Here is a 27,857-nt window from a genome sequence, read left to right on the forward strand (position 1 = left end):
GTGTGTGTGTGGTGTGTTGTGGGTGTGGTGTGTGTGTGTTGTGTGTGTGGTGTGTGTGGTGTGTGTGGTGTGTGATGTGTGTGTGTGTGTGGTGTGTGTGTGTGTGGTGTGTGTGGGGTGTGTGTGTGTGTGTGTGGGGTGTGTGTGTGGTGCGTGGTGCGTGTGTGTGTGTGCCTGTGCCTGTGCATGTGGTGGGGGTGCTGAAGGCAGCAGGGAGGAGGTGATATTTGGCCAAGAAAGGGATATGGAGTTTGAGGAAGAGTCCATTTTGTCCATTGAGTGTGGAGAAAGTTGAACCCAAAATGGACCCTTTAAAACAGGCATGTGCTTTGGTGAGGGTCTAGTGTGGAGGGTTACCACAGGCATCCAGAAATTACCCCCTGCCCAGCACCCTGGTGGCTCGTCCTTCCGTTATAGCACCTTTGCTCTGCACTGTCATGGCCCACTGGAGTGCTGTCTCGCCCCCCCAAGGGCTGTGCCCCTTGAGGCCTGGCACAGGGTCTGCTTCCATCTCAGGCTAGCCCAGCTCCGGACACATGGCCTGGCAAGTCACAGGTGCTCATCACAGGCCAAATGAGAGTCTGAGTCTGAAGATGAATGAGGTCTGGGTGGCAAGTGACTCACTCAAGCCTGCGGCCGGGGAGACCTGGCTTCTGGTTTCTCCTTGAGCTCGCCCATGACCCGAGCCTGGGCGGTTCATGGAACATGTGTCTGGCTTCCATCCCATCCGCTCAGTGGGGTTAGTGGCACCCACCTCCATCTCCTTCCTGCTTGGAAGAGGAAGAATTGGGAAAAGTGTTTCTACAGAGCTGAGGGGAAGAGAGAGGACATGGGACACATTCCAAATGGACACAACATGCAAAAGGAAGGCCGCCAGCGCACGCCTGGTCACTTTGGGGAAATCAGCAGCAGCTGGGAGGCCAGACAGTGAGGAGAGGCTGGCTGGGGCCTGGGATGCCAGGTTCAGTGGTTTGGCTTGAATCCATAAGCAGGAGGAGGCCAGGAACCGTATCTGAGAAAATAGGACCAGACTCAGTGAAGAAAGCTGAGACACTGTTGTTTGGGAGGAACAAAGAGCTCAGTTTATTGGACCAGGAAAAAGGTCTAAATGGCTGCCAGGACAGTCCTTGGAGGACACTCCTCCAGAGGAAATTTCTCCCCACTTCCTGAATCTCTGCGGGCAATAGAGATGTAAATGTAAACAGTGCCTCCTGCTGGAAAGCCCCAGCATTACAACATCTCTGTCCTGGAGGTCAGAAATAGCAAGGAAGGGGGATATGTTCTAGAATGTTCGAGCTGGAATAATACAGGCCAGTAACTATTACTGCTGCTGCTGCTTTTCTGGATTAAGAGCTGATTGTGTCCCAGGTGCTGTGCTAAGTACACCTCTTGTATTATCTCATTTAACCTTCACAACAAACCTATGAGATAGGAACTATAATTCACCCCATTTTTCAAATGAGGAAACTGAGGCAGAAAGGATAAATTACTCTTTCTGAGGTCTCAAGTTAGTTTGCAGCAAGATTAGCTTTCTAGCCCAGTTCTCTCTGACTCAGAAACCTATGGTTTTATTATCTACATTCTTGGCACGCCTGTCAAGTCCAAGGGTGATAGAGAGATTTTCCCTTTGTATCACCTCCACTTGGCTGGTAAAACCCTGGGTTGAGAAGGATTCTGAGTGTCATGATGAATCAATGATGTCCGCCAGGGATGCTGCAAGGGATGTGGCAGAGTGTATGTCAAGTATGTTTTCATCTCTGATATAGTCTAACCTACTATGTAGAGTGATTTTTTTCAGTACTCCCAAGAAAGGGATTAGGGCTCAATCTTTTTTATTTGTTTATTTATTTATTTATTTATTGACTGCCTTGGGTCTTAGTTGCAGTACACGGGATCTTCGTTGTGATATGCGGATCCTCTGCTGTGGCACGTGGGCTCCTTGTTGTGGCGTGCAGGTTTCTTTCTAGTTGCAGTGCATGGGCTCTCTAGTTGTGGTACACGGGCTCCAGAGTGCATGGGCTCTGTAGCTGCAGCACTTGGGCTCTCTAATTGTGGCCTGAGTGCTCAGTAATTGTGGCCCACGTGCTCAGTAGTTGCGGCACGTGGGCTTAGCTGCCCTGAGGCATGTGGGATCTTAGTTCCCCAGCCAGGGATCTAACCCGCAACCCCTGCATTGGAAAGTGGATTCTTAACCACTGGACCACCAGGGAAGTCCCAGGGCTCAATCTTCTGACCTCTATCTTCGCTCATTTACTCAGTGACCTAAAAGGCATCTCAAACTTATCATGTCCAAATATGAGCACTTGATGTACACCTCCAAGCCATCCTCCCATCATCTTCCCCATCTAAGTACCAGGCATCACTGGTCTCTGTTTGCTCAAGCCAGAAGTTCTGGTATTACCCTTGACCCTCTCTCCGTTTCACACCCCATAACCAATCTTTCAACAAATCTCATTGGTTCTACCTTTGAAATATACCCAGAATCCAACTACTGCTCATCACCTCCACAGCTCCCAGCACCATCATCTTCCCTGGACTGGCATAGCAGCCACCTAACCAGTCTTGCTACACACACCCACCCTTACCCTCTACACTCTAGTCTACACTGCAGATGAAATCCATAGGCCTTCCTGGTTTTCAAAGTACTTTTACATAAGTTACACACACACACACACACACACACACACACAGAGTAAAAAAGGACAGGGAATTGTCACCTCCACTCGACAGATGAGAAAAACTGAGAACAGTGATGTAATTGACCCAAAGACACACAATGGGGAAGCTGCAGACCAGGGCTCCTACCACCATCCTGGACACTGCCTTGGCACTCCCAGACGTGCCGCTCCAACTCCCAGAGCTTCCTATGGGCACATCTGAGGGTAACTCTCCCCAGAGGGTGCAGGAGGCCCAGTAAGGAGAATGTCAAGGAAGTTGGGAGAAATGGCCTTCTCTCTATCTTGGAGTGCTTCCAAGAAGCTTTCCGTCCAACACAACTTCTCACAGGCAAGGTCACTTTCTTTTGGTGTGTGGTTCCCCCTGGTGCTCACGCTTGTGAAATGCAGTTGATTTTCTAAGAAAGCTTTTGGGGGATCCAGTGCGCTTGAAGGGTGGGAGTCCTACCTGGGGCTCTTCCGACTGCCCTCTCAGAGGAGTTCCCTCCCAGATAGCCTTCTGTTCCTTAGAGACCAGAGTGTGTGTCCAAGTGGGTGAGGGCCATGCTGTTCCTTTCAAAGCTTACCCATCCACACCTTCTCATGGGAGTCCAAACTAGTACAACTTTTCTGAAAGCAGTATTAAAAAAAAAAAATTAAGATTTAAAAACAGGTTTTAAATTACATGCTCATCATATAATGCTAAGTGAAAAAATTGTACCAAAATGTGTATAAAAATACCTATCTATGTACACATAAATCAAAGATAGACACACAAATGGCAGCAGTGAGCCTCTTTAGGGAATGGGATTGTGTTTTTTAAATTTTCTTTATAATTTTCTACACCTAGCACCTTTTACTTTTCTACCGTAAAGTTTTACAAAAGAAATAATAATACTAAAGCCCTTTCTCTCTGGTGTCCTGCCCCTGTTGCCTGCTGCAAGCTGGTCGGAATTCAGCGAAGAATGGGCAAGTTGAAGATTTGTCCACTGGTGGGAGCACATATGTGCATCCTGATGGGAACTTCTGGACACCGTGCCTTACCCATGCATTTCAGAGTCCTGGCAGTGAGCAGAGAGGGAGGAAGGGGTTCCTTGGGGACCAAGAAAACTTAGGTCCCAGAAACAAAGAAACAGGGAACCCAAAAGAAAGATTATAACCAAGATTCTCAGGCAGCAAGAGAAATACAGGTTGCAGAGATATCGTGTATACGAACATGCCCTGGATCAGAGAGGTAGTAACTGGCATGCTCAAGGTCACACAGCAGATGTTGACAGAGTGGGTTTAGTATTCAGGCCACCTAATTCCAATTCCTGGGTTCTTTCCCCACACCAGCAACCCGGAACTTTCAGAAAACTCCCATACAAATGCAAATTAGCACAACAGTAAGAAAACACTATTGGCAAAAAAAGTTTAAGTTTGACGAGATCAAAGGTTGACAAGGATGCTGGGGAGAGGAGAATCTCATGTATACTACAGATAGGAAATAGATCGGTTCAGTCCTGTGAAGAGCAATTTGCAATATCTGTTAAATTATGAAATGTACACACCCTGTGACCCAGTAAATCTACATCTCTGTTATCTACCCCAGGGAACATCTGCCCAAGCATGCATGGTGTACAAAGGTGATCGTGGAGGCTGTTTGTCATCGTGAAAAAGTAACGTTCTAAATATCCATCAATTGGAGATCAGTTAAATAAAATATGGCACATCCAGACTGTGAAATACTTTGAGCAATGAAGAAAAAAAGATGGTTTCTATGTACCAATGTGGAAAGTTCTCTACGAAGTTTTGTTGAGTGAAAAATGCCAGAAGCAGGTTGCAAAATGATAGAGTAGGACAATTTATAGAAAACAATGTATATAAAAACCACGCACAAAGACACACATATATTTTCTATGGGTTCATGAAAAATCACCCCCAAACTGATCATAGCAGTTACCTTGGGTGTGTATGGGGGTGGGGGGAGCGGAGGAGAAAGGACAGAGGGTTATGTGTTAAAAGGAAAACGTATTCATCTATTGCGTGTGTAATTAAAAATTCATTATTAAAAATAGATACGAGAGAAAGAAAGAATAAAAGGGAGGAAGGAGATCCCAGGGGGATATAGCACACAGAAGGTCGGCAAGGGGGCGGATGGAAGAAGCGGGTGGGAGCCGAGGCTCCCGCGCGGAGATGTGCGGATCTGGGGCCTCAGGTGCCCGCCTGGCCGCCTCCACTTTCCCAGAGGGAGGGGCGGGCCGCCGGGTCTCTGCACGCGCAGCCTCGGTCCCTGCCCGCCCGCCGGCCTGCACACCTGGGAACCGCTGTTGAGTGCCTGGGGGCTTTCCCAGGCCGGTAAGGAGCGATAAAGGCAGGTTTGGAATGAGCCTGGCTGTTCTTACAGGAAAGGGACAGGGTGTTCTCGGATGAAAGCGGTCCTGCCCCTTCTCCCCCACTCCCTCTGCGCCCCCGCCCGGGCTCATCGAATGGGGCAGCGCCAGACTTGGAGTCCTCTCACCTCAGGGCCAGAATGTTCCAGCGCCCCTCAGCCCGAAGCAGTAGAGGCTGAGGCCAGAAGGGAAGGAGGAGGGGCCTTGACAAAGATTAAGTGTTGAGCCAAGATGGGTAACCACGGCCTCTTTCCAGGCTGCCATAAGCTCCTGGGTTCAAATGCCAGCTCCACCTCTCTCTACCTGTGTACCCTTAGGAACGCTTACCCCCTCTTTATTTGAGATATAATCCACCTACTATAAAATTCACCCTTTTAAAGTGTACAATGTTTAATATATTCAGAAAATCATTGCAACCATCAGTACCAATTCCAGAACATTTTAATCACCTGAAAAAAAAACACCCATAGCCACTAGCAGCCACTCCCCCATTCTCCTGCCTTCCCCCAGCCCCTGGCAACCACTAATATACTTAATGTCTCTATAGATTTGCCTATTCTGGACATTTCATATAAATGGGACACACTGGGACTTCCCTGGAGGTCCAGTGGTTAAAGACTTAGCCTTCCAATGCAGGGGGTGTGGGTTCAATCCCTGGTTGGGGAGCTAAGATCCCACATGCCTTGTGGCCAAAAAACCAAAAAAACATAAAATGGAAGCAATACTGTAACAAATTTAATAAAGACTTTAAAAATGGTACACATTAAAAAAAAAACGGGGTATACATGTGAAATACAACATGTGGCCTTTTGTGTCTGGCTTCTTTCACTTAGCATAATGTTTTCAAAGTTCACCCATGTTGTAGTATGTATCAATACATAATTCCTTTTATTACTGGATAGTATTCCATTGTATGAATATGCCACATTTTGTTCATCCTTTCATCAGTTGATGGAAAGTTGGGCTGCTTCCAGTTTTGGGCTACTATGAATAATGCTGTTCTGAACATTCATGTACAGTTTTTGAGTGGACATGTTTTCAGTTCTCTTGGGTATGTACCTAAGAGTGGAATTGCTGAGTCATATCATAACTGTATATGTGACCTTTTGAGGAACCACCAGAATGTGTTCTACAGCAGCTGTACCTTATTATATTCCCATTAGCTCACTTTCTTAACCTTTCTGACCCTCAGTTTCCCATTGGCAAAGCATCAATATTGATACTTACCTTATAGACTGGCTGTAAGAGTTAGCTGAGATAATGAAAGCAGTAGCACATAGCAGGTGCTCAATAAGTGGAATTATTATAATTAGGAAACCTATAGGATTCTGAGCCTGTTCCTTTTGATTCCCTTCAAATCTGACTGGGCATCTACTCCACATTATCCCTATTTATTTACCTACTTCTTGAATTTCCCTTCAATTAACTTTACTGTGGAGCAAAGTTCCTGCTGCCTGCGCTCTCTCTCTCTCTCTCTCTCATACACACACACACACACACACACACACACACACACCATTTAATAAAGGACTAAGCCAAGCTAAGTGGAAAGGTAAAAATTCTCCCACCCTGCAACTTGTATGTTAGAGCTGGAATCAATTACTATGGTGGTTCTCAAAGTGTGGAACCCAGACTGGCAGCACCTGGGAACTTGTTAAAATGCAAATCCTCAGGCCCCACCTCAGAAACACTGAATCAGGGACTCTAGGGATGAGCCCCAGAAATCTGTGGTTTAACAAACCCCCCAGGTGATTCTAATGCACACGAAAGTTCCCAAATTACAGATGAGAAAACTGAGGCCCAGAGAAAGGATGTAACTTGCTTAAGGCCATAGGGTGATAAAGACTGGAAGCTTTGGAATCATGTGGTCCTGGCGGCAAATTCCAGCTTCCCCACTTCCAATTGTGTGACCTTGGGCATGTCCTTTAGCCTCCCTTTACTTCAGTATCTGTCTTAGTCACTTCAGGCTGCTATAACAAAATACCATAGATTGCATGGCTTAAACAACATTTATTTCTCACAGCTCTGGAGGCTGGGAAATCCAAGATCAAGTGTCAGCCAATTCTATTCCTGCTGAGAGCACTTTTCATGGTTTGCAGATGGCAGAAGTCTTCTCTTCATATCACCATATGGCCGAGAGAAAAATGATCTCTCTTGTGTCTCTTCTTCTTAGGGTGCTAATCCCATTCATGAGGGCTCCACCTTCATGACCTTATTACCTCCCAAAGGCACCATCTCAAAATTCCACCACTTTGGGGGTTAGGATTTCAAATTTGAATTTTGGGTATAATCATCTGTAAAATGGGAACAGCATACACCTGCTCCCAGGGTGGCCACTATTCTGCATTAAAGGTAGAATGGGGGCTGGAGCTCAGGCCTCCAGATTTCCAGGCTGGTGCTTTTACCCCAAGGAAACTGGCTGTCACCCCTGCACCATCCAATAAAAATGTTCCAGAGACCTTAACATTTGAAATGTTGACATGGAAAGGAAGGCTTTGTTTTATTTTGGGAGGCCTCAAAAGGAAGAGTCAGATGACTGATGAAAATTACAAGGAGCTAGATCAATTTAAGGGAGAATTTCCCAACCGGAACTGTTCAGAAACAGAATTGACAGCCCCAAAAGGTAGTGAGGTTTCATCACTTGGAGGATTCCAAGCAGCATCTGGATGCCTATCTTTCCAGGGTAGGAAGTTGGTGTGGATGATCTCTGAGGTCTCCTCATATGTAACCCTCTGTAGCGGTTATGAGCTGTTTGTCTCCTCTGCATCCATTCTTTGGGGAGTTGCCCATCTTCCACTCCACATGGTTGGAGAGGCTGTCAGTCAGGGTGTTCGGTTCATCCCTCGCACCCCAGGGCACAATACCTAGACTAGCCAGTTAGACTATTCTATCCTCCCTGACCACATTGATTGGTTCAGGGAATGGCATGTGACCCAAGCCAAGCCAATCAGAATCTTTTTCTGCCAGAGCCATCCCAAAGCCACATCTGTTCTTGAATTTCCCAATCTGGTGAGCCTGCAGAATTCCTTTCTGGCTTAAGCCATTTTGGGGTTTTTGTCCCTACCACTGATAAAGTCTTCAGTAATACTACCATATAAAAATGGGCTTCCCTGTTCTCGTTTTGAGGCTTGCCTCCCCCCAACACCCGACAGCATCGCATTAAAATGAGAGCAAGGAAAACAGCAGTCAAAACAACAGTAGTTTCAACCCATTTAAAATCTTTAGTCTCTTGAAAAAAAAAAAAATGCCAAAACATATTCCAGTCCTAACACAGAACGAAACGTTTTAAAATCCATTTTCTCCATCTCTCTCTTCATCTCATAGTCATGGTAGCTGTCTACTAAACTTGCTTCTTTCTTCTCCAAACACCTAAGCCCCAGTTGGCTTTTAGCTTTTTCCTCCTCACCTACCTTTTCCAATGTCCACTGATCCAACATTCCTGGACCCTTTGCTGGCCCAGCAAGGAAAGAGGGAAGCTGTAACTCATCATACAGTAATGTGGTTTTACACATTTTTCTCGGGGTCAATGGAAGAGGTGTGATTGTAAAATCCCATCTATGGAGGGAGGTATGACTGTGAAGTCATATTTTCAGAAGAGATACTGACATCTTTCAATTATCAGTCATATGCCAAGTTCAGCTTAGTAAATATTTACAGAGTGATTACCATGTGCCAGCTAAGAGCCAGGAGTGGGGCTGAGTTGTCTTGGGCATCTGGAAATGTGTTGACTAAGCCCCAGACATTAAAAGTCTGTTTACTCACTCATCATTGAATACCTACTATGTGCCAGGCCTTGAGGATATATCCAGGAGGAGAGATATTAAAGGCAGAAAAGTGATTTCTATGAAATAGTGATTAAGTACTGCCAAAGGAGACATATATAGGGATTGGGAACAAATCAGTGTCAGGGGTTAAGGAAGGTTCCCTGAGAAAGTGACTCATGAGCTGAGACAGGAAGCAAGAATAGGAGTTGGCTAAAAGTCTAGAAGACTAGGGGAAAGATAAGCCTGGGAAGGGAATCCCGGGCACAGTGAGTGTTTGAAAGATGAGAGAGAGAGAGCGAGAGAGAGGAGAGAGAAAACGAGAGTGAGACAGAGAGAGAGAGAGACTCCAGGAGGACTCTCTGTGTACAGCACAGAGAACTGGAGGGAGGTTCAAAAGGTAGGTGGAGGCCCCATTGTAGAAACCTTTGACTGCCACGTAAGAGATTATGAGTCTCACGCTATGGACCAGAGACTTCAATACGAGCCCCATGTGCCACTTAGGGCTTGGGATGTGGTTTGTTCTAAACATGGAAGAGCTCAGTTCTGGTTCTTCCACTCTGTGTTGTGCTGAAGCAGCCTCCTGCAGACTCAGGAGGGCCCACTGTGTGCATTTCTTCTCAACTTTGTGTTTAGGGCCTCAAACTGAAATTGACCTTGGTGGAGATATCTATACCACAGAAACTGACAAATGCTACCAAGCAGGGCCTTCCCCTGCCCCACAAGACCCAGGCATTAAACATGTACCAGCACCACTGCTTCCACCAAAGAGGAAGCTGACACTGCAGCACTGGTGAGAGTTTAATGCTGTGATCTCTGCAAATCAGGAAGTAATCAAGACTGGGACATTTTATTTTTCTCTGCCCTTAACCATCAGAAGGCTGAGTAGCAGAAGTTTTATACCCACAGGCTTTGAGGACAGCCAGACTGAGGTCCAAATCCCAGCCCTGTCACTAACTAGCTGTGTGACCTTGGGCAAGCAATGTTACCTCTCAGAGTTTCATCTGTTAAAAAAGATATTAATACCCAGGCTGGGTCACAACTGACAAACGGTCACCAGGCCCGTCACTGAGACCCAGAGAATGAACAGAGCAGTTACCCAGAGGCAGTGTGGCCATGGAGTCAGACGGGCCTGGGTCTGAATCCAGAATCCAGCACCTGCATGAGCTCTCTGGGGTCTCAGAATGGCAGTTTCCTCATCTGAAAAGAGGAAGCAATACCTCCTTTGAGGGTTGCGGAAGAACAGAAAATAACATATTTAATAAAGAAGAGCTATGGTGATTTTTAGAATAAAGTGACTTTTCTTATTGGAAAAGCAAGACATATTAATTAGAAACTAACTTGACTAATTTAGTTTAGGATTACTTACTTAAATTTAGAAATTAAACATGAACCAAAAGAAGAAAACCTTTTAAAAATATCCTCATCACTGAGAGATAACAACCACTGACATATTGATGTATATCCTTCCAAAACTATCCATACCTATAGGCACACATTTCTTTAATGGGCCCATATTTCGGTACTTGCTTTTCTGCTGCTGAGTGTATTATAAATATCCCTGAGTCACTACATATGCCTTGGCAACATCGTTTTTAATGGCTGTAGACTGTTCTGTGGGGAGGCTGGTTCCACTATTTGAAAGCGATTACTGTTCAGGTGACTGGTAACAAACACACCACAGGCTTTGGCACCAGAGGGACCAGCTTTCCCAGGAGCAAGCCCGTGAAGCTCTGGAGGCTGTCACTCCCCGCGTGAAGGATGTAGAGAATAACACGACAGACCCACCAGATTCTCGCGGGGGTTAAAGTAGATAATATGGGAAAGTGCTTGGCTTAGAACCTGGCACTTAGAACGTTCTCGGGTACAGCCAATGGTGCCTGAGACTACCTTCTTAAACTGGCCCTGAACTCATCTGTCCTGTTAAGTCTCGTATTGGAACTCCTAACTGTGATTATTAATAATAAACAGTTTTCCTCTTCTCCCCTCCCTCCATACACGGATTTACTGATACCCCCTCACCTCCCACCCCCGGGATCGGGCAGAACAGAACGAAGTAGAGGCCCTGGGAGCTACCGGAAGGCTGGAGGCCGGCGGCCGCAAGGGAAACCCCGGGAGCTTCCCAGTCCTGGCCCCGGAGGGGCGGGCCCGCGGCCCGGCCTCCCATTGGCTGCCAGTCGCGTCACCTGCCTTGGGTGGGCCTGGAGGAGGGACCTGGTCCCACACAGGGCCACTGGAAGACCGGCATGACCGGGGCCCCGCGGTGGGCCTCTTTGCTCCTGTGCCTGCTGCAGTCCGCTTCAGGTAAGGGCACGGGGCCGCGGGGTGGGCGTGGGGCCGCGGGGTGCTCCATCCGGTCCGCACCCACCTTCCGACCCAGAGCTCCGGGGAGGGAGTGCCTTGGGCATCAGTCTGTGTGCTGCAACCCGTGCGAATTAGCAGAGCCCACCCACCACCAGTTTTCTTTTTCCGACGACTAAACAGACCCGGGTCTTTGAAATTCCTTTCCGGGAAGGAACTGATCCAGCTTCCTAATGCCAGTTCAGCCTCAGACGAACAGGAAAAAAGATAGTGGCCGTTCAAAAGTCAGCTGCATTTGTTTATAAAGTCGTTTTTAAGGTTTCCTAAAAGCCCTATCCGCTGCATTAATATCACAGACCCTGACTAGTAGGGGAAATTAGACAGAAGTGCCCTGCCCTCGCCAGGGGTTCCCTCCCCTTCCTCCCGACTCGGTGTGTCAGAAGTTCCACCCAGGCCTGAGGGGAAGGAGTGCCAGCTTAGCCCGTGCTGTGCTGTCATTCTAACAAGCCACCTTTTTTTCTGAGCTCTCACTGGTAAATAAGGTGACAGGGTACAAAATACCTTGGGATAGGAACCAACCACCAAACCCCAACCAATCCAGAGAGAAGGACACCAAAATGCCCCCAGGATATGTCCCTAGTCTTAGACGAATAATTTAAGAGCTAGAAGGGCCCTTGGACCTCATCTAATACTAAGGTTAAAAGCCAGCATTTGTTTGAGCAACTTCTTGGGCACCACATTATTCTAGTTTAGCATCACAACCCAACTGTCCTAGAAGATGGGTATTATTTCCTCCCGTTTCAGAGGGGGAAACTGAGGCTCAGAGCAATTAAGGGGAATTACCCAAGAAGGAAGGCATTGGTGAGACACACAGAACAGAGAAGACAAGCTGAAGTGAGCATGGCCAGCTTTGGCCGTGGGATGGGCAGCTGGCACGGGGCGGTCCACCCACCCAGGTCAGCTCAGGGATGCCCCAGCCCCTGGAGCCTTCGCAGCAGTGTTACTACAGCTGATGAGGGACAGTGTACCTATGCAGGGAGGAGAGGAGGGGGTCCTCTGTACCCCTTTTTCACCATCAAACTCAATAGTTTTGCTGTCTAGACCTAGCTATCCTTACACCCGAGGAATATTTAGTGTATACAACACAAACTGTGGTCTGAAGGTTTAGCGTGAAGTGCAGCGGGACCCAGGTTCTAATCCTGGCTCGCACACATACTGGCTGTGTAGTCTCAGGCAAATTGCTCACCATCTGTATCCGAGCCTAGTGCCTTCCGTGGAAGGGAATGACACCTACCCCGCAGGGTGGTTTGTCCTGAGGATTGAATGAGGTTTTGTGTATGAAGTTTCACACCGATGCCCGGCACCCTTCGAAGGCTCATTAGGAGGTAACTACTCTAGCTGCTATTTCTCCACTGTGGCCAAGCTCAGAATTGAGGCCTGTCCTCAGATAAGACGATTGTAGACAGATTTTGGCCTCATGCCAGCCACCTGCTAGGAAGTCCAGAAGCTGGGGCAATGGCAGCATCGGCATCCTGGTGATGCAGTTCCAGCTAGAGAACACGGGACGGGGTGGTCTGAAAGGCCAGGGGTGTGGAGCCGAGCTGAGCGCCACCAGCAGAAAGGGCCCTCCCTCCCCGAGGCCGTTCTATAACCTGTATGGATTTCCATCATGGCCCATGTGACACTTCAAGGCACTGCCTTCTCCATGGGACCATGAGCTCCTAAGGGGCAGGAGTGGAGCTGTAGTTCTCTCTGAAACCTCTGGCACATAGTGATCAATAGATGTCTTTGACCAATAATGATCCATAGATGTTGGAAGAATAAGGCTGAACAGGCCCCACGAGAACCCAGGGGAGGAAGTGTGATCAAGAACTCAGACTTTGCAGACGTAGCGAATGGACTTGAGGACACGGGGACGGGGAAGGGTAAGCTGGGACAAAGTGAGAGAGTGGCGTGGACATATATACACTACCAAATGTAAAATAGATAGCTAGTGGGAAGCAGCCGCATAGCACAGGGAGATCAGCTCGGTGCTCTGTGACCACCTAGAGGGTGGGAGGGAGACTCAAGAGGGAGGAGATATGGGGATATAGGTATATGTACAGCTGATTCACTTTGTTATAAAGCAGAAACTAACACACCATTGTAAAGCAATTATACTCCAATAAAGATGTTAAAAACAAAAAACAAAAAACTCAGACTTGGGGGTTGGCTAGGCCTGGATTTGAATTCTGTTTCTACAACTTATTAGCTGAGGGGGCCTCAGTTTCCTCACCTGTAATGTGATGATCATAATTAGTACCTACTTCCTAGGGATGTGGGGCAGATTGAAGGAGAAAATGCAGGTAACGTGCTTTGCATAGTGCCTGGCACATAGTTAGGGCACAATACACATTAGCTGCTATTATTATCATCCGCAGCATCACCACCACTTCTGAAAGATGTCAGGAAGTGACGTTTGAATCAAGTCTTTAAAAGATTAGATGGTGAATACCACACTGTCAAAGACACCTGGGTTCAAAGACACACAGAAGAATGAGGTGGTTTGAGAAGGGCGAGAAGGAAGACTGGCTGCAGCCTGGTGACGTATGTAGGTGAGCTGTCAGGAAGAGGTCAATGAGATGATGGCCCAGCCAGGCCAAGCTGGGCAGGGCTTCACGTATCCTGATAAGGAGCATAGACTTTATTCTGAGGACAAGGGAAGGGCAGAAACTGGGCAGCTGTGTAATCAGATGCATATTTCAGAAGATGAGGGTTAGCAGGGAGGAGGTGCCAAGGAGGGAGGTAGGGGCCAGTTAGAGGTGGTCAGGGGAAGAATCACTGAGACAATGACATCTGAGTAAAGATGTGAAGGAAGCAGAGGAGTGAGCCAGATGGACAGCCGTGGGGAGAACAGTCTAGGCGGAGGGAACAGCTCGTGAAAAGGCCTAGAGGTGGGAGTGTGCCCGGCATGCTCTAGGAACAGGAAAGGGCCAGAATGGCTGGAGAGGAGCCAGCAAGGGGAGTCATGGGTTGGATAGGGTAGGGTCTTGTGGGTGATTGTAAAGACTTTGGATTTTACCTTGAATGAAACAGAAGCCACTGGAGGTTTAAAGCAAAAGTGTGACGTGATGTGACTTTCATTTTAACCCTTGCTGCTATATGGAGAATGGATTGTGGGCACAAGGTTGGAAGCAGGGAGACCAGTTAGGAGACCTTAGGAATAATCCAGGTCATCACAGTATTCATTCATTCACTCAACATATTTTTATTTTGCACCTACTATGTGCCAGGGACCATTGCAGGCAGGCTCTGGGGACATGGCTGAGAACAAGACAGAGCCTCTGCTCCTTGAGACCCTCAGGGCCGTTCCCTCCTGGAGTCCAGGAATCTATTAGATGGTCCTGTGCTGCACTGTTTTGCCGGAACCCTCAGGTGCCAGGGTGGGCTTCCCATCATGTCACAGATGGGCTGCTGAGGTCTAAGGAGGGGAAGGGGCTGCAGTACAGCCAGTCGGTGGCATGGCTGTGACTGGAATCCCACACCCCAGGTTCCCAGCCTACATCACATCCCCTATACTTCAGCCACCCCAGATAACTCCTGGTTCTTAAACTCGGTGAGCACCCGACTGACCGCCCGCGCTGCTCGGAATGGTTCCAGACTTCATGGCCTCTTTCTCCGCCACAGGGAGGCCCCTTCTGGCCCCTCCCCAGAACGTGACGCTGCTCTCCTGGGACTTCAGTGTGTACCTGACGTGGCTCCCAGGACCTGGCAACCCCCAGAACATGACCTATTTTGTGGCCTATCAAAGGTGGAGGGGCGCCTCCGGGCTGGTGGGATGATAGGGGGAGACCGAGGAGGTGGGCAGGGGCTGGAGGGGCTTGGTTCTCTGTGTCCACGGGTGACAGCCTGCAGCAGGTATTGGGAGAGGGCGTTTGATAAAGCTCTGGAGGTGGGGATGATGCTTAATGGAGAACAGCGCCCAGGTGAAAGACCTGCCGGGGGTGGGGGCAGGTCTTTGAGAAAAGTCAGAGCAGGGCTTGGATGGAGCTGTGAGGGCCCAGAAAGGGAATTCTTGAGGGCCTGGATGAGGTGCTTGGCATTCCAGCAGATAAGGGAGGCAGGTGTATCTCTTGCAGAGCTGTGTTAGGCATTGCTAGATGATTACCCTTTTCCCCACGGAGCCCGCACGGAGTCTTGGAGTCCTTCTCAACTTGGCAGCCCAGGCAGCCACTGCTGATGCAGAGGAATTTGCAAATGAAAGCTGATTTGCCATCTTTGCACATAGATGGAAATCATCTGAAGTTCTTTAGTAAGAGAGTAAGCTAATGAAAGCAGATACTCAGGAGGATTAATCTAGAATTGGTGAGAAAGAGGAAGCAGGAAGGAGAAGGAACTGCTACGTACTCAGGACCCACCCTGTGCCAGGCTGAGTGCTAGGAGCCTTGCATGAGCATTTCCCTTCTTCCTCCCAGTATCACCAGGCAGACCCTGCATTTCCCCTGTGCTAGAGGTGAGGAAACTCAGGTGCTGTGACCTGCCCAAGGAAGCCAGTGATGGAACCAGAAGAAAAACCCAAGTCTGTCTGACCCCAAAGCTTGTGCTCTTCCTGTTCTGTTACAGTCCCTCCATCTGTAGCATCCAGATGTGAGTGATGGGGGCCTGGCTTGGGAAAGGACAGACTGTGAGAGAGCTTTAAAAAGAAAGAATGGTATAGAACTGTATCAGGAGGCAGAAAATACCAATACCTAACACGGCCTGTGTGTTTGCTCTGTGTCTGCACTGTGTCCATACATGAAATGTATTTAATCTCACACCGCCCTACGAGGAAGGATTCAGTGACTCTGCTCTACAGTGGAGGTAACTGAAGCACTGAGAGTGTATTTTGCTCAAAGCCACACCACTGGGCATAGCGGAGGTGGGATAAATTGATGAAAGAATTGAAAGCCTAACCTCTGGACCTTTATGCTATTTTCCTTTTACGCTTTTGAAACACCTGCAAGGATTCCAAAACCATGATATTCTAATGGTATTTTTTCATTTATTAGCTGGAATTAATTTTACAAAGGGATGCTTCCTCTCATGTAGTGTTTGATATTCAGTGGTACTATTCACGTAGGCAAGACAGAATAAATGCTTGAATTGTTTTCCTTTGATTTACCAGTTTTCAAGATAACGAACTGGTTCCCTATCATGTCCCAAAGGTGATTGACTTGTTTTTTTATTATCATTACGGACTCAAGTAGTTAAACATATGTGATGGTTTCAATTCATTGCAATTTATTCTACTCATTGAAGCTTGAATTGTCTCATCTTTAGTCCGTGAATGTCTCTTCAGGTTGGCTCCTGAGTCCTTTGAATTTGACCCTAGTAAGTCATGATATCTTTATTGCTATCTGTTGCGAAAGGGTGTTCCAGACTCATTTGCACAATTCCTGACCTAAAACCTGAAATCAGCCATGTCTCCATTTGGTAAGAAATGGTTTTAAAGAACACAGTCTGTGTAGCTGTCTGATCACTACTGAACTATTGCTTTGAGATCTTTTCAGTGAACAGAATTAGGGTGATACACATAATAATCCCATCTCTATTCCTGGCTTCTACTGAGGTGTCTGATTAAATCCGTGAGTCGCACCCACAATCTCCTTATCAAATGATTTTCCAGCCACAACCTTGGTGTTCTCTCCAGAACACGCTTTCTCAGTTTTTGCAATATGCATAGGCTGAGAATTTTCCAAATCTTCAATTTCTGGTTCCTTTTTGATTAACAATTCCTTCTATCTCTCTCTCTCCTCTCTCATTTTACTATAAGCAGTAAGGAGAAACCAGGTCACATCTTTAACACTTTGCTTAGAAATCTCCTCAGCTAAGTATCCAAGTCCATCACTTTCCACTTCTGATTTTCCATAAAACACTAGGACGTAATTTAGTCAAGTTCTTTGCCACTTTATAACAAGGATCAATTTTCTTCCAGTTTCCAAAAAGACATTCCTCCTTTCCAACTGTGATCACCCCAGAATCACCTTTAACATCTATATTCTGATTTGATGCATGAGTCATTTTAAAACATTTAAAAATATTCAAACTTCCTTTAGTTCTCTTTTTGTTAATGATTTTTAACTGGATTATTTGCAGTCAGAGGAAATCGTTTGAGAGATACCTATTCTTTGAAATTTGAGAGTTGCTTTAGTTTTGTTAATATTTTTGGTAATATTTTGTTTAGGGTTCGTATGTGGCTCAACCAGTTTCTTGTTTGTTCTGTATATGTTCATTAGACGAACTTTGATAATTGTGTTGTTCATTTTTTTAGCATATGTACTAATAATTTTTCTTTATTCAACTGTTGATTACTGAGTGAGATATATTAAAATTTTCCCATTGTAATTGTGGATTTTCTTTTTCTTCCTGTAGTTTTATCTATTTTTGCTGAATATAGTTTGAAGCTATTTAATAGACACATATAAGTTAGAATTTTTATATCTTCCTGGTAAGTGGAATCATTCACTACTGTGTAGTGGTTCTTTTCACCTTTACTAATGCTTTGGACTTGGAAGTTTCTATTTTGTCTCATATTAATATGCCTATACCAGTTCCTTTTTTCGTTGATGTTTACCTAGTATAACTTCACCAAAAAACAAAACAGGGGAATTCTTCCCCCACATCTGTTCTCTTTGCCTACCTGTATCTCAGCCTTTTCTGGTCACCTGGTGCTCAGTCTCCAAACCCAGGAACAGTCCTCAATTCTCCTTTCCCTCACATTCCACATCCAATCCATGAACAAGTCTCATCAGCTTTACCTCCAAGATGCATCCTACATCCAACCTTTTCTTGCCATCTCACCCCCCATTCCCTCTTGGACCACTGCTGCAGCCTCCTAGCTAGTTTATCAGAGTGGTATTTTAAAAGCATAATTTAGATGACCTCAGTTCCTCTCTTCAGAACCTTCTGATAGCTTCCTCTGAAACCTGGAATAAAATCCGAACCCCTTGCCAAGATGGCAAGACCCTGCCTGCTCTGCCTATGCCCCTCCACCCTCACGTCCAGTCTGTCCACCCTCTCCCGGCCTTGTCCACTGGGCTTTGGCCACCCTGGCCTTGTTTTTTTCTGGACAGATCAAGTCCCTTCCCATCGCAAGGCTTTTGCTTTTGCATTTCCTTCCCCCAGGCCTTCTCTTGGCTCCCTTCTCAGCATCCCGGCCTCAGCTTCAGCACCGTCTTCCTGGCCTTTCCTGAGCCGCCTTCAGACAGCAGTCACCCCCGCACTACCCTATGATCACTGCATTTACCAGCTCCTGGATTTATCTTGTTGATGTGATGGTCTCTCATCCCCTCCCTCCAGAGTGTAAGTTCCCGAGGGCAGGACCTATCTGTCATGAATTGCCAATTCCCCAAGAAGAATGCCCAGCAAGCAGGTCCCTCCTTTGGACCTCAGTGCTCTCAGGAGGTTGTAGTCATGGACCTGTGTGTTCCCCTCTGACATCCACATAGCACCTGGCACCGGGCCTGGTACACAGCAGGGGGTCCATAAATGCCTGAATGAATAAACGCGTGGAAAATGGTTACTAGCACGACGACCCTGTGGGGGAGCCATGACAGATGGGGACACCGAGGCTTAGGGACACTGACCTGCATTAAGGTCCCAGAGCTAGTGAGGGGCAGAGCCAGGGTTCCCACCCTTGTCTATCATTCCAGAGCCCGAGCTCTTGACTGGACTGTTCTCATTCTGTCTCAGCCAATGTCTGGCTGGCTGGACAGATGGATGGATGGATGATCAAGTGGGATGGAGGGACGAGTGATCACATGTTCTCTAAGTTTCCTCACCCCCAGGAGGCTGAATCCATGACCCACACCCTCCTGTCTTCTCCCTCAGCTCTGCAAGCCCCAAACATTGGCGGAGAGTAAAAAAGTGTGCAGGAACCAAAGAGCTGCAGTGTTCTCTGATGTGCCTGGAGAAACAAGACCTGTGCAATAAGTTCAAGGGGCGTGTGCGAGCGGCCTCTCCCAGAGCCAGGTCGCCCTGGGTGGAGTCCAAGTCCATGGATTACTTTTTTGAAGGTAAGTGAAGGACCTGTGGGAGGCCGTCTGCTCAGGAGCTTGGCTCAGAGGCACTGCTGTCCTGGCCATCTGTCTCCCACTTCCCCAAAGCAGTGGGCAGCTCTCTGGGGCCACCTGCCATGGGCCCTGGCCCATGTCCAAGTAGCCTGACTTCGTGGCAGGGAGTTAGGGGAGTTCACCAGCCCCAGCAGTTCAGTTTGTACCTCCTACTAATGAGGTTCATGATCTTCTTTTGAGCACAACCTTGGTCATGAACCACACAAGGCACTTTATATATTTATTCCTACTTTTTTAAAGTTCAATCTCTCTCTTTAAGAAACAATTTTTTAAAATTCTGGTTGCAATAGTAATTTCTGGACACGGTAGAAATTTGGGGGGGAGAGGAGATGAAAATAGAGAGGAAAACGTTCCCCATGCTTACAGCCTTCATAAATCACCAGTGTTAATATTGAGTGAGGAGACTGCTTTTTTTCCCCAATGTATTTTATTTCTAATCCTCATATCATACATGTGGGGTTCATTTTCATCACCCCATTTTTAAAAAAATAAATAAAGCAAGACTCACAGAAGTTAAGGAACTTGCCAGCTGGTAAGTGATGGACACGGGATGTGAAATGGCTCTTTCTGATCCTGGACAAGGTGCTCGATCAGGTCAGGAGTAAGAAGGGGAGGATAAATACTCAGACAATAGCCTCATGCAGCTGAGATCTGTAACTTATCACCCAGGCTTCTCAAAATGTTTGAGGACAAAATAGGGCTTGAAGGGGGATGAGGAAGGGATTTAATGACGGATGGCAGGGAAAAAATGGCAGAGAAGGAAGAAGAGATGATTTGGATGAGAGGAAGCTGGCTGGTTGGATGGACGAAAGGAGGAAAAGGATGGATGGGTAAGAAGAAAAGAAGTGTGGAGAGGATGGGGAAGAAGTGACGGATGAGTGGGAAGGAGGAGGCTAGATGGATGGGTAAATGCTTACCATGAAGGAGCCAGTATGGATGGAGAAGTGGAGGATAGGAACGAAAGGCAGACAGATGGATCAGTGGGTAGAGAGTACAGAAGGAAGGCTGGCTGCCTGGGAAGGGAAGGAAGGGTAAAAGGGAAGGAGAGGCAAAGGAGAAAGGAAAAACAGGAAGGAAAGATGTATGGAAAGAAAAGAATGGATGGATAGGAAGGATGGAGGAGTAGAAAAGTAGGCTGATTGGCTACATACAAGGAAGGAAGAAAGTATAAGTGAACAGGAAGACAGGGTGGATAGGAAGGAAGAAATGTCAATTGGCAAAAAAGGAAGACAGGATGCTTAGGAAGAAGGAAGGATGGTTGAGAAGGATGCGTGGATGGGAAGGAAAAGAAGCATAGTTGGGAAGAATGGATGGATGGATAGAAAGGGGAAGAAAGATGGGAAGGCAGGCAGAAAGGCTGTCTGGCTAGAAGAATGATGGATGAACAACTGCAGAGGCTGGATGAATAGGAATAAGAATTAGAACAATAGAGGGAAAGATGCAGAAAGGAGGCTACTTTTTTTTTTGCCCCCTCCCCCCTGAATAATATTCTGATTCTCCTGCAGCACACCTCAAGCTTGAGTGACCCTTCCTTCCTATTTCTGCCCTCAGCTGTGGTGACCCTGGTCACTTTCTCTCTTGACTTTTGGTAGTTTATGTATTTCATTTCCCCCTAATTTCCTCCAACTCCTTGAGGTCAAGATTTATGGAGGCCTCATCTCCCCACTCCCCTCAGCTCCCTGCCCAGGGCTTAATACATATCAGTGTCCCGTGGATATTTCCTGAACACATAAGTAGTGGCACCTTGTGGAAGCCACACATTTTCCCTGAGCACAAACACAGGACAGGGATGACCAGTGTGGCCAGAGCTCCTGCTGGCTGGTACTCAGGGAGGGCTGCATGGAAAAAGCGGCATTTCAGCTGGATCTTGAACAATGGTGTATTAATTTTCTCTTGTCACTTTATTTCAACTCACTGCCCCCACCATCTTCAAACCATCAGTCAAACCTAGATGACCTTGAACAGACTGTCATTAGAAATGGACATTAAAGGGCTTCCCTGGTGGCGCAGTGGTTGAGAGTCCGCCTGCTGATGCAGGGGACACGGGTTCGTGCCCCGGTCCGGGAAGATCCCACATGCCGCAGAGCGCCTGGGCCCGTGAGCCATGGCCGCTGAGCCTGCGCGTCCGGAGCCTGTGCTCCGCAACGGGAAAGGCCACAACAGTGAGGGGCCCGCGTACCGCAAAAAAAAAAGGAGGAAGTTCTCTATGTGACTCACCACCCCCGGAGGCCACCAAGCCTCCTTTGCCCTCCTCCCCGATAAAGAAATGGACATTAAAGACTCTGCCAGTGAGAGCTCAGAAGCAAGCGAGGAGCATCATAGAGAAAATCTAAATCTCCTTCAAGAATTCTTAAATCATCACGAACAGACTGTTAGTAAAAGTATGGATACTAAAAGCACTGCCTCACAGAAGGAAGTGAGGAATATGTTACTGAAAATTTCAGGAAGGGGGATGCCTCTTATATACTGGCAAAAAGATTAGCAAAATTGTGTCCTGTCGGTATGTGGAAAGCAGAACTTGTAAGTGATGGATCTGGACATTTATCAAGGAGATTTGATAAATGTTGTGTTGAAGGCATGGCCTGGTTTATTCTTGGTAATCATAGCAAAATGCAAGGAGGAGAGAGAGAAATTGAGGAAAGAGCATAAACAAAAAGGAACCAGGACTTGAGGATTTGGGAAATTCTTAACCTATACAGATGGCAAAGGATACTGAAATTAAGAAATTGCTTCCAAGAGCGTGAAATAGAGAAACAGCAAAGTGTGTAGTTCTGCAATCATTTACTAAAACCTCAGAAAGATCGAAGTGTTTAGTCAAGAAAAAGGCTCTTTGAAGAGATTTAAGAGTATGACACACAGTTCAGTTCCCCTCAGTCAAATCAAAGGGCCTCTAGAAAGCTATAGTGTTATCCCTCAGCCAGCTCCGCTAAAGCCAAAAATAGAGAAGGGCTTATCTCAAAAAGATTTGTGGAACTGACTTCTGTCTAATGGAGTGGGTCCCCATGATAACCACAGGAGACCCATAAAATTCTTGAGAATTTTATATCAGCAGAGACACTGCCAGCTTGAACGGAAAGGGACAGAGAGGACAGGAAAAGAAAGAAGGCTACTGGTCTCCCAATTTCTACTGGAAGGAAGCAGACTGGTAAAACTACTTAGCTGCAAATACCTGCTACCTTTCATGAAAAGGAAGGATGATTCAGAGGGTGGAACCAAGAGCCCAGAGAGCAGTGCTGAAAGCCAAAGAGAAGAGTTCCCAAGCCTTAAAACCTAGTACAGTTTGTGTAGCTGAATTTGAAAACTGTTTCAGCCCAGTGACTCCTTTTTACCTCCTATTTCTCCTTGTTTGAACCAAAATGTCTATAACTATTATCCAGCGCCTATCCCACCACCTTATATCGGGAGCAGATAACTTGTACTTTATTTTCACTGGTCCACAAATGGACAGGAATTGTGTCCCAGGAGTTGTACTGAATGGATTGTACCCAAAGTCTCACCTGAACCTGATTTAGATACTTTAGATGATGAGATTTTAGAACTTGAGTTGATGCTGTAATGGGATGAGACCCTGGGGTACCTTGGGATGGGCAGAATGTATGTTGCACTGGAGAGGGACTTGATTTTCAAGGAGTCAGAGGGAGGACCATGATAGACAGAATGACTCCCCCAGAGATATTCATGCTCTAATCCCTGAACTTCTGAATATGCTAGATGTTACTATTACATGGCAATAGGGATTTTAATTAAGTTTATGGGTGTTAAAGGAGTGAGATTATCTTGGATTATCCAAATGGGCTCAGTCTAATCCCATGAACCCTCAAAAGCAGAGAACTTTCTCCAGCTGGAGGCAGAAGAGGTGTAGAAGGGAAAAGCAGAGAGAGTTGAGGTGTGAGAAGGATTCAACATGGTGTTTCTGCTTTGAAGATGAAGGGGCAACGTGATTAGAAATGCAGGTGCCAGGACTTCCCTGGCAGAGTCCAATAAAGACTCTGTGCTTCAACTGTAGGGGCTTCGGGTTCAATCCCTGGTCAGGGAACTAAGATCCCACATGCTGTGCAGCGCGGCCAAAAATTTTAAAAAAAAGTGCAGGTGCCCTCAGGAGCTGAGAGAGGGTCCCAGCTAACAACAGCATAGAAATAAACCTCAGCCTCACAACCACAAGGAACTGAATTCTGCTGACAGCATGAATGAGCATGGAAGTGAATTCTCCCCCAAAATTCCAGATAAGAGCCCAGGCCAGCTGGCATCTTGATTTCCACCCAGAGTTGAGGACCCCATCAAGCCCACCCAGACTCTGACCTACAGAACTGAGAGATAATAAATCCGTGTTGATTTAAGCCACTAAGTTCATGGTAATATGTTATGGCAGCAGCAAAAACTAATACAAATGGACAGGATGCTGACAGACCAGTGACATGTGAAGGGCACCCAAGTGGAAGGGATGACACGAATAAAGGAAGGTTAACTGTCTCTGGGCTGGGTGAGGAACAGGCCTGCCTGGAGGCTGGGGGATGGATGCCCTGTGGCCCCCAGAAGGTCCTGATGGGTACTGTTCTGTTTCTGCCAGTGGAGCCAGCCCCACCTGTCCTGGCATTCACCCGGACAGACGAGATCCTGAGTGTCAATGCCACGTACCAGCTGCCCCACTGCATGCCCCAGCCAGATCTGAGCTATGAGGTGCGTTTCTGGAAAGAAGGGACCAGGAATAAGGTGAGAAACCCCTTTCATGCCCCCAGGCTGGGTCCCCTTCCTCATTCTCCCACCAAACCCCAGTGCTCTTCACCCTCCAAGCCCCGAAAGCCTCCTCCAGGAAGCCTTCCCTGCATACCCCCTCACTCCTGGCAGTCACCCCTTGACTCTGCACAGTGTGACTGGCCTGTGGCCCACCTCTGCCCCCCTCCCCCTAAGAGGCCAAGTTCAGGACATCCTTCCCCTGCACATTACAGGTAATAAACAGCAGTTTTCCACCTACTTTTTTTTTCAATTATGAAACCTTTTTTTTTTTTTTAATCTGACTGAAGTATGACAGGCTCCAAGAACCTACTTAGCCTACTTGTTAGGCCACCAGATTCATTAGAAAAAAAAAACTAGAAAATACAGATAAATTCTAGGAAGAAAACCAAAAGTACACAGAGATGATCGCAAATAACTATGTGGTGTATATCCAATTTCAGACTTGTTTCTGTGTATGCGTGTGCATATGTCTGTATATATTTATTTATGGCAGGGGTTGGCAAACTTTTTCTGTAATTGGCCAGATAGTAAATATTTTTGGCTTTGCAGGCCTTATCGTCTGTCACATCTATTGAACTCCATCTGTAACACAAAAGGAGCCATAAGTAAATAGGTACATGAACAGACATAGCTGTGTTCCAGGAAAACTCTATTTAAAAAAAAAGATGGGGCTGTAGTCTACAGACCCCCGTTCTTGTCCATTCTGTCTTTTACTGAACCAATGCTCACACTCCTAACCTCCTGCACACTCTGGATCCCAGAGATAGATCGATAGATCTTCATCCGATGTGGTCCTCACCTTCAAGAACCTCACAGATATTCTCAACCAGCACTGTCCAGTAGAAACATAATGCAAGCCACATTGTGTCATTTAAGTGTTCCACATTAAATTAAGTAAAAAGAAACAAGTGAATTTATTTTCATAGCAGGTTTTATTTCATCCAATAGAATGTTATCTTCTCAACATGTAGTTAATATAAAAATTACTGAGATGTTTTATGTTCTTTTTTCATGAAAGCCAGTGTGTATTTTACACTTAGAGCACATCTCGGTTGGTACCAGCCACACTTCAAGTGCTCAAGCGCCACATGTGGCCAGTGGCTACTGTGTTAGACAGGCAGCCCTAGAGTTTTCTGTGTCTGTAATGGCTGAGTGACCACCGCCCCCGCCCTAATTGATTGACACGCCCTGAGGGTAGGAAGCCTGAGGCATCTGTCCCTGAAAGTGAGGGCCTGTGGGCCCTGGTGGGGTGTGCATGGGAGTGACCCTGAGTGGCAGGGCTGCTTTTGAACCCAGACCATCTCTACCTCGAAACTCCGTGGAAGAGAAACCAGAGAGTGTTGGGACGTGCTCCCTGAATGCTTAAGCCTTAATGCAAGAAAAGATGTAGGAGTCACAGCTGTGTCCTGCCAACCCCACCCTGTCCTGGCTGCATGGAGCCAGTGCCCCCCAGCAGGTCCACCCGCCTCTGCTTCTCTCTCCAAACAGGCCAGATTTCCACCAACTCCCCATGGCCAGCCAGTCCAGATTTCTCTCCAACCAGACACCAGCGGACACCACTGCCTCAGCGCCAGAACTATATACACCTTTGGCTACCCTAAATACAGCGAGTTCTCTGAGCCCACCTGCTTCTTCCTGGAGGCCCCAGGTGTGTGCAAAGTGGTACAGAAGTGGGGACTTTTCCCCTGGGCGTTAGGATCTTCATAATATGGTGGTTAAGAGCACAAGTCTAGAGACAGACTCACCTCGATTAAAATTCCAGCTCCACCCCACTCACTGTATCTTTGGGCAGCTTACATAACCTATCTGAACCTTGCTTTCCACACCCTGTAGGATGGGTTTATTCTGATGAGGATTAAATAGGATAATGTGTGTGAAGCCCACAGCACAGATGCCGTTGATAGACAGGAGCCCCTGCTTCTCTAGTTGTTATTATGTTTTTCTTCCTAGGATCCAACTGGGCACTCCTGGTACTGCTACCCCTTCTGCTGCCACTGCTGTTGGTCGCTGCCACAGGGCCTGTGATCTGGAAGAGCTTCCGGGGGAACCCCTGGTCTCATCAGGCAAAGATGCCACAGGCCCTGGTATGGCAAATCTGGGGGTGTGCGACAGAGAGGGAGGGTTGTCGAAGAGCAAGGAAGTGGAGCTAGACTTAGAGCTAGTTCAGCTAGAATATCAAGATGGCCCAGACTGCGAAACATCTATCTTCCTGTCTAAATTTTCACCATTAGTAATTCATTCCTTTGGCACCAAATTAAAATAGCAAATATGCCTCAGGAGAGATGCCCAGAGGGGAGGCGGGAGGGTGGCACCTAAAGGGGACATCTTAAAAGGGTCCCAGCACTTCATTCACAATCTAACCGAGGGTCAGTCTTGCCCAGGCAGACGCTGGAATTTCCCCACCGGTCTGCCAGCTCGCTGGCTTAGAACCTGGGGCCAGCTGGGACAGGGGAAGCCTGGAGAGGTCAGACTTGTTCAGATGAAGGCCTGGAAAGTGAGGCTGTGGTATATGAGGCTCAGTGGGCACTCGGGTCCGGTGGGGGCTTTGAGGATGGATTCTGAGAGTCCCTGCCACACGGGAGTGTTTCAACATTCCTGGATATGGGACCTGCAGGGAATTCCCACTGACTGAAGGACAACCTCTGTGTTGCACCTTGCCCTATGGGTCTGCACCTTGCCCTATCCCTCTGCCTTCCCATTATGTGGTAAGTTACCAGCTCGACCTCCTGCAGCTGGCACCTGAAACCTGGAGGCTTTCTCTGGCCTCTGGTGTCCACTCTGCCCGTGCACCTCACCAGCTGCATGCGTCAGAGAATTCACACCGCCACCACCCCTCCATGCCTCACCCGATGGTGCTCTGAGGCCTGTGTCCCCGGCAGGGCTAAGTTCCAGCTGCCCTCGGGGTAACTTGCCTGATAACACCCCGCTATCGGCTGCTAAGCCGTGCTGACACTTCCTGGGATCACTTCCCAAAGAAACTCCTTAGAGTCTATTTCCAGGGGAACCCAAATTAGGAGTCACTCTTCCAGAAAGGCTGAATTTTCTGTTCTCCCCCTTCCCCCAATCAGGACCTCTCTGGACACAGACACCCCGGGGCAACCTTTCAACCCAGTGGCCCAGAGTGCCTGCATGTCTTGATCCTCTGTCCCCAAAAGGAATGGACCAGAAGGGTCAGGCTGACCCCTAGAGTCAGGGCCCCAGCCACCGTCCAGGCAGAATCAGAGGACAGTGCTGAGGAAGAGAAGGCCGACGAGGAGAGCACGGACGATGGTGTCAGCTTCCAGCCCTACACGGAACCACCCCCCTTCCTGGGGCAGGAACACCAGAGCCCGGGGCATGCTGAGGCAGGAGGGCCTTGGACTCCTCTGGTCCAGGTCGAAGGCTCCTCTGCTTGCTATTCTTCAGACAGAAGCTGGGCCAGCACTGCGGGCTCCTCCCCCTGGGACGAGGCTGGATCATCTGGCTATTTGGCCAAGAGGCCAGGCCAAGGACCGGGTGGGAAGGAGCTCCAGAAGCCTGTCCCACCACCCGAATTCTCCGAGGACTCGAGTTCCCTGGAAGAGCCCCCAGAAGACAACCCGTCCTCCTGGGCCAGCTGGGGCTTACCGTCACCAGGGCTGATTCTGGTTCCCAGGGAGCCCCCAGTTTCTCTTCAGACACTGACCTTCTGCTGGGACAGCAGCCCTGAGGAAGAGGAAGAGGGTCGGGGGGAATCAGAAAGTGAGGACAGCAGTGGCGGCAGCTGTGGGGCTAAAAGCCTCCAGAGGATTGAGGTCAGAGGTAGGACACTGGGGCACTACTTGGCCAGGTGAGCTGTCCCTCCCAGTCCGGTGCTGCTGAGCTTTCTGGGGACCCAGCATGCCACCAAGACTTGAAATCCTGGAAGCATCATCGCTGGGGCAGCAGAGGGTTCTTAACGGCGCCTGGGGAACCCAGCTAGAGGTG

General features: G+C 47.8%; 1 protein-coding gene across 2 annotated transcripts; it reads left to right on the forward strand.

The window, feature by feature from the left end:
- The first annotated feature begins 11,033 nt into the window (after window positions 1–11,033).
- Window positions 11,034–27,724, forward strand: IFNLR1 (interferon lambda receptor 1). 2 transcript variants are annotated; one of them, XM_007459158.1, is made up of 7 exons: window positions 11,034–11,091; window positions 14,755–14,878; window positions 18,937–19,121; window positions 23,746–23,888; window positions 25,401–25,560; window positions 25,863–25,996; window positions 26,981–27,724. In XM_007459158.1, the coding sequence occupies exons 1-7, from the start codon at window positions 11,034–11,036 to the stop codon at window positions 27,722–27,724; spliced, it is 1,548 nt and encodes a 515-aa protein (XP_007459220.1). The 2 variants fall into 2 exon arrangements, with proteins under 2 accessions (XP_007459220.1, XP_007459221.1); XM_007459159.1 differs by having other exon boundaries at window positions 27,068–27,724.
- Window positions 27,725–27,857: the final 133 nt, after the last annotated feature.

This window comes from Lipotes vexillifer, unplaced genomic scaffold (genome assembly GCF_000442215.2).
Source record: "Lipotes vexillifer unplaced genomic scaffold, Lipotes_vexillifer_v1.1 scaffold496, whole genome shotgun sequence".
NCBI classification, from domain to species: Eukaryota; Metazoa; Chordata; class Mammalia; order Artiodactyla; family Lipotidae; genus Lipotes; species Lipotes vexillifer.

Excerpts from the sequence above, each read along its gene's own strand:
- IFNLR1 (XM_007459158.1), top strand. The coding sequence starts at position 11,034 with ATGACCGGGGCCCCGCGGTGGGCCTCTTTGCTCCTGTGCCTGCTGCAG. Across the intron at positions 25,561-25,862 it reads CTTCTTCCTGGAGGCCCCAG|GATCCAACTGGGCACTCCTG; the intron begins GTGTGTGCAAAG and ends TTTTCTTCCTAG. Across the intron at positions 25,997-26,980 it reads CAAAGATGCCACAGGCCCTG|GACCTCTCTGGACACAGACA; the intron begins GTATGGCAAATC and ends TCCCCCAATCAG.